This window comes from Salminus brasiliensis, chromosome 7, assembly GCF_030463535.1.
Source record: "Salminus brasiliensis chromosome 7, fSalBra1.hap2, whole genome shotgun sequence".
Lineage (NCBI taxonomy): Eukaryota > Metazoa > Chordata > Actinopteri > Characiformes > Bryconidae > Salminus > Salminus brasiliensis.
This window is the reverse complement of record NC_132884.1, coordinates 30632781-30639209: the sequence shown is the minus strand read 5'-3', so window position 1 is coordinate 30639209 and position 6429 is coordinate 30632781. Positions and strand designations below refer to the sequence as shown.

At 41.0% G+C, this 6429-nt stretch overlaps 1 protein-coding gene across 1 annotated transcript in view; it reads left to right on the top strand.

Annotated features, from left to right (window-relative positions):
• Positions 1 to 983: 983 nt before the first annotated feature.
• tex264a (testis expressed 264, ER-phagy receptor a) overlaps positions 984 to 6429 on the top strand; it is an 87579-nt gene continuing 82133 nt past the window's right edge. Inside the window, exon 1 of the mRNA XM_072683110.1 lies at positions 984 to 1486. Within this exon, the coding sequence (XP_072539211.1) occupies positions 1229 to 1486 (258 nt within the window). The 5' untranslated portion in view covers positions 984 to 1228. The remainder of the gene's footprint in view (positions 1487 to 6429) is intronic.

Below are 6429 nucleotides of genomic sequence, written 5' to 3'. Positions count from 1 at the left end.
TCCCTGGTTGGAATGTGGTGTTTTGTGGATTATTGTGGTGACAGACTTTATAACACTGATAGTGTTTCACAATAATATTTGTGATATTATCAAAACCTTGCTTATGTGGCAAGCCTAAAATAGGTTAAAATAGGCCACTAGTGAGCTGAATCAGTTTTTATTAGGAAAATTATAATTGAAAATCTCTAATGTAGGATTTTTTCTAGTAAATCAACCAAACTTTTTACTACTAACAACATCAGTTTGTCAAATGCAATTGTTATTACATATACACACATTATACACTATACATATTCTACATATTCTCTGTGTACAATATTGCAATGTCTTAAATAATTTTAAATGTACAGGTTTGATATCATATAAAATGTTAACATTATTATTTGCAAAAGACACTGGATAGGTGTGTCTACAGTGTGGTGTGAGTGGGGAGTATGTTTGTATGGGGTGGAGGTGTGATGAGACTAGTGACACAGCTTGTGGACTGTGGACACTGCAGTACTGACTGTTCAGCAGTCTAATTGCTTGAGGGTAGAAGCTGTCTTTTCTGAACTGACTTATATATTTATTCATATTAATATTATTATTATTAATTATTATTATTATTTCATTATTACTCTTTTTATTACTAGTAAAAACATGAAGATGATGTACCTATTTAAAGGTGAAGATCTAAAAATGCAAATATAAATATAATCAAAACTAAATGAAAGATATGTTTAATAAATATTTGCACTTCTACTCTGTTTATGGTTCAGTCTGCACAATCTGGCAACCCTGTACTGCATTTTAATAAGGGACGTTAACGAACATTTGTTCAACAGGCACGCAAATGATTTCTGTTTAGCACAATCGTTCAGTTGTTGTTGTTTATTGTTTGTTTGTTTGTTTGTGTATTTGTTTTTTAGACTCTACTAGCTGTGACTTTAGGTTTGTAGCACCCCTACGACTCGGAGCACATGGTACAACCAGGAAGCAGCGGCTCAGTATTGAGGGAAATAAAGCGGTCAGCTGTGTCAACAGAGCAGAGTAACATTCCCACAGTCAATGTTCCTGAACACGAAGAAAAAGACCGTGGCGTTCACTCACAGTGTTTAAGGCGTACATTTTCGGTTAAGCGTTTAGCTCGCCTGGGCGGTTAATGCTTATTTTGGCTGTTAGTTATCTCACTAACCGAAGACTGTGTGCCTGATTTCTTGCAACAGAAACAAGACAACCCCCAGATAACATGTCCGACTTTCTTATCTTATGTCTGATTGGTGTTGTGGTCGTGAGTCTGATCTTGACCCTTCTCGGTTTGGTGTTTTACTCTGGACTCCTCTCCGAGGTCGTTATTAGCACAGGATCTCCGCCGGTGAAACGGATCACTATTGCGTACAAATTCAAGAAAGGCTCCTACAAGGACAGCGGAGCTGCCTTCACCGAGAGCTGCAGCATAGCTCCCAAACTCTGCTCCATCGGGGTGTACTACGATGACCCCAACCAGGTGAGCTTCTGTTCCTGCATCATGCCAGCATACGTGGAGCTGTTCTCCCCCCTACATCCCCCTCTTCCTCATGGTGCCAGGATGCAGTGAATCACTAGGAGATCGAGTCGTGCGTGTTCTGCACACAGTGCCTCCTGATCTGGTGTGATTTTGATAACAAACCATGTATTGCTCTGATTTAAGTAAAAATCAGAGAAATGAAAACGCCCTACTTTACTCTCACGCTTCCCAGATGTATAGTAAATACAGGACTCAGCAGGTCTCAGCAGTGAGTGTTATTATCACATCAGAACTGATGCAAGTGCACAGCAGTGCAGTAGAAATCCCAGTCTGTGCATTGATTTCTTCCATCACCAGCTCACCTGATTTAACATAATTAAGCACTGATTTCTTATTAATATATTATGATTGTTTTGCAGTATAATAATGTACACCAGTATAATAATGTATAAATAGTTCTGACCAGAGGAGGATGGGTCCCCATCGTGAGTCTTGGTTCCTCCCAAGGTTTCTTCCTCCAGCTCTGAGGGAGTATTTTCTGGTCACTGTAGCCTTTGGCTTGCTCACCGGGGGTCTTAGGTTTCATGTCTTCTTATATTGTTCATATCTTGTCTTTTTACTGATGACTAATTCTTTAAAGCTGCTTTGTGATGCCACCAGTAGTAAATAGCGCAACACAAATACATTTTATTTGATTGGATTTCCTAAATCAGATGTTGGATGGGAACTAAAAACAATTCTGGAGTCCCATAGGGAAGACAGTGATGTAAAAACACTACATTTTGTACTGTACAATACTTCATATCTATATATTGTCGCTGTCCAATGAAAAACATGTATCTCCAAAATGACGACTTTGCAGGAGAAGGTCAGCAGCGGTATAAAGGTGTGTGTATGAAATTTGTAATTGATGCTCCTTGTCAGTACCTCTGACTTTTAGGCCTATTTTAAGTTTGTTGCATTGTCTCTAGGGAGGAGACTTAAAGCAAATGTTCCTCATACTTTCGTGTGACACAACAGACTAAAGAGTCTGTATTTAGCAAACAAACCAAGCCCACACAGCAGCGAACTGTGGGAGGGACTGTTGCTGAGATTACTGAGCTTATAGAAGCTCCCTGGTAAAAACATCACATACCATGAAACCAGAAAGCGGTAGAATTGGAATGAGGCCTAATCCCACAAACCTCTATCCAGCACTGTTTTAATGCAAAAGTAATGGTGTCCACATATTTGTGACTGAACTGTGAAAGTTAGGAGATGATATATGCTCCCCTCCACAGTCTAACAGTCTAAATAAATGTTGGTGGCTTTGCTGTTTTAACAGATTGGCGTGTTCCATGCTTCATGGCAGTCATTGTCAGTAATAACTGGCATGAGAAATGCTCCCTCTGCCAAGAGTGCCATATTTGTGGCAGCACTAATCTGGTGTTTGTTGTTCTCAGCGGTGTCAGCACATTTTCTGAAGTAGAGTGTCGCAGCTCCCCGCTGTAGCTGCCTGCTGGTGGATTTCTCCCAGGTGCCAGTTCCCCATAGACCGTCCGTTCTGTTCTTCCGGACGCACTCTCTCCTCTACCCAGTTACACAATGCTGTTAGGCTGGCAGTAAAAACAGCTGATTCGACGGATCTTTTTAACCTACCTGTTTTCTGTTAGAGCTGAGATAAGGTATTAGGTTAGGTATGAGAGTCTGTGCTGCAGCTAGATGTGTTACTTCCCAAAAGAGTTGTGTATAATACCGAATTAAGTATACTTTACCTGTAATGTAGTGAAACACTTTTAGGGCTAGAGACCACCTATGAGAAGGTGTGGTTCCTCAGATGTAACCCCCCCCCCCCCCCCCCTTTTATTTCTTTTATAAATGAAGTCATGGTCAGTTTTTTTTAGTTTACCAAAACCTCAAAAACTTGGACACAGATGTAAGATGTGCAGTGAAAACACACATACACACTAGTGATCAAACACACACAGTGACCGTGAGCACACATGCCCGGAGCGATGGGCAGCCGCGGTGCCCGGGGAGCAGAGAAGATGAAGGCCCTTGCTCAAGGGCCTAACGGTGGCATCTTGTCGAGCTCGGGTATCGAACCCACAACCCTGTCATTAAACCGGGGCTACCCAGGATAAAAATAAAGTGATTTTACATCAGTATTAATCAGCTGCCATACTCTGCCTAACCTGATACCTTATCTCAGCTCTAACAGGTAGGTTAAAAAGATCCGTCGAATCAGCTGTTTTTACTTCGAGCTTTAAGTACGGCTCGGCTCGACCCGCCATACCTCAAAATCCACGGAAGACAAGCATCCAGGCTTTTTTCTGTCCTGGCACCAAAGTGGTGGAATGATCTTCACCTGGGTGTCCGAACGGCAGCGTCGCTCGCTGTTTTCTAACACAGACTGAAGACCCACCTTTTTCGAGAATACTTGGGCGAATAGTAGAGTGTTACGGCTTCCATATTGACTTGTGTTTAGTAGTGTCTAAACTTAGAGGTATCTTTGATTTTTTAGCCTATTCAAACTAGCTGAGGTTATTCTTGGGTAAATAACAAAGCACTTTTGTAAGTTATTGTAAGAGCATCTGCTAAATGCCTTAAGTGTAAATGTAAATGTTATCTAGACTGAGTGGCTGTATTATTTATACAAACACAGATCAAAGATCATTCATTGATGAATAATATACTATAGTTCCCTATTTACTTATTTTCTATGAATTATTTAAGACTTTAAGATGGTGACATTTATATCATATATTATAAACACTTTCTACATTTATTTGCAACCAAGAATGTTTAAAATTGTTAAAAAATAAAAATAAAAACAGGCCTCCATTCTTTTGAAAGGGGGGATTTGAGCCTAAGAGAGCACTGGTAGTTGAAATCTTTCAAGGACTTAACCAAAATAATATGTTCTGTCGCTCTTTGCACTTTAGTTTTTCACCCTGACATTGACTGTAGATGTTGGGTCTTTTGTGTTTTACAGTAGTACTGCAACATTTTGAAGCTGTAAAATGTTTCACGTGGCATCGTGGCTAAGTGCAGGCAGATCATCTGCTGTCCAGCTCCATTGCCTCTGGTTAAAAGTGGGATGTGCTGGGCAGTCTACTCTGAAAGCTTTAGCCTGTTTGAGGTGGCTGTTCTGTCTATTGTCACTATTCCCAAAATGTTGCACATCCGAGAGAAGAAAAGTATCTTGCTACCAACATTTTGACAGTAGTGATCAGTACTGAGGAATCCAGTATTCATTTAGTTTTTCTACTTTGCCAATGGCACGGCTTGAGTATGGTACTTGGTCTGGTGCTGTTACCGTCTCATATCGCCAGGCTTTTCTTATCTCTGACCACCAGCACCAACTTCTTGCTGTAAAAGTTATTCCTGGGAAGGTAAAAGACCAAAATAGGCCCAAGGGCTGAACGGCAGACAATGCATTATCCCAGTTACTCTGCGAGGTGTACAGTTAGGTGCAGATTTAATTGGGTAGAATTTGGCTTGTAGCAATTTGCTTCAGCATGTTGTATATGGTGTTTATGGGTTGTGGCAGTGGAGGCGGCCAACTTCAGGCCAAATTAAAAACAAAAGCAGTTAAGCTAATGCCAGGACAAGAAGTCAGAAACTATAAGACATACTCATGCATTTGCCTCAGCTTTAAATGATGTTAGACATGGCTTGTAATTGCACAAGCTTAGTATTTTTATGCTGCTGTATAAAAAGGCTTGCTTTGCCTCACAGGCTGGCAAATTAATGTAGTAATTAGGCGCTCAGGAGAGGCGCTGTGTTTTTTATCCCCAAGGCATATTATGACTCAAGTCTGGAAAACGATGACTTAAGTTTTCCCTGACAAGTTGCTTAAATTACTGCACAGCGCCATCAGAGCTTTCCACGGACCTCCAAAAGAAACGTGGCACAGCAGGTCCACGTGGCATCGTGGCTAAGGGCAGACAGATCATCTGCTGTCCAGCTCCATTGCCTCTGGTTAAAAGTGGAACGTGCTGGGCAGTCTACTCTGAAAGCTTTAGCCTGTTTGAGGTGGCTTATCTGTCTGTCTGTTTAACATTAGTATTGCCGTCTGCTAGAAGTGAGCTAGACTGCTGGAGTGTGACTCTGAAGTGGCATTGTAGCGGTCAGTGATAATCCTGTCTGAAGTTTCACCAGACTTTAAGGGGAGGAACGGACGTGCTTTTGGCAGATAATGACCCTAAAAGGGTCATTGAAAGGAAAGCAAGTGAAAAGAAGAAATGAGATTTTTAGTTTTTTTGTTGTTTGGCTCATGAAGTGAAGAAGAGTGTTGTAACAGACTTATTTCTTTTGAACACTTTTAATCAACATTCAGAGCTGCAAATTTGCCCCCTTAATTCCAGACACTTCAGGTCCTTGCTCTTATGAATGCATAACAGGCATGCTAGACTTATTAGCGAGACTTAATAATCAACAGTCAGTTTAATACCTTAATAATATGCAGAGGATTCATGAAATTGAAAAAGGAAGACTGCTATACCCAGTTACTCTATTCATTTGTGTTCATTTCTGGTCCTTAAGGGCCTCAATCCAGCAAAGTTTGGTGAATATCTTGCTCAAACACACCTTCAGCAGGAGAAGCACCAAGGCTCAGAAGTGAAAACCCATGTTTTGTAGTGTGCTCCAAGTTGATAATTGGCTTATTAAAAGTCCAGTCATTTGAGCCTACTTATATGCGTAAAATAATCTATTCCCCCCTCCCTGTCAAAGAGTCTTTACTGTCCCTAAAAGTTTTTGATTTGATCGCAGTGAAAGATGATAAACAGGTCCGTCACTATGCCAGTTTTAGGTGCATTAAATTACATTGCGTCTCCCAGTTCAGAGTTTGTGAAGATAGCAGCTTTCTATGCCCTGCAGGAAGCGCTGTGGCTTCTGCTCAGGATTGCTTCTGTACCTTCTGGTTTTCTTTGTCTGTGTGAAGATTAGGCAGGGCGTTC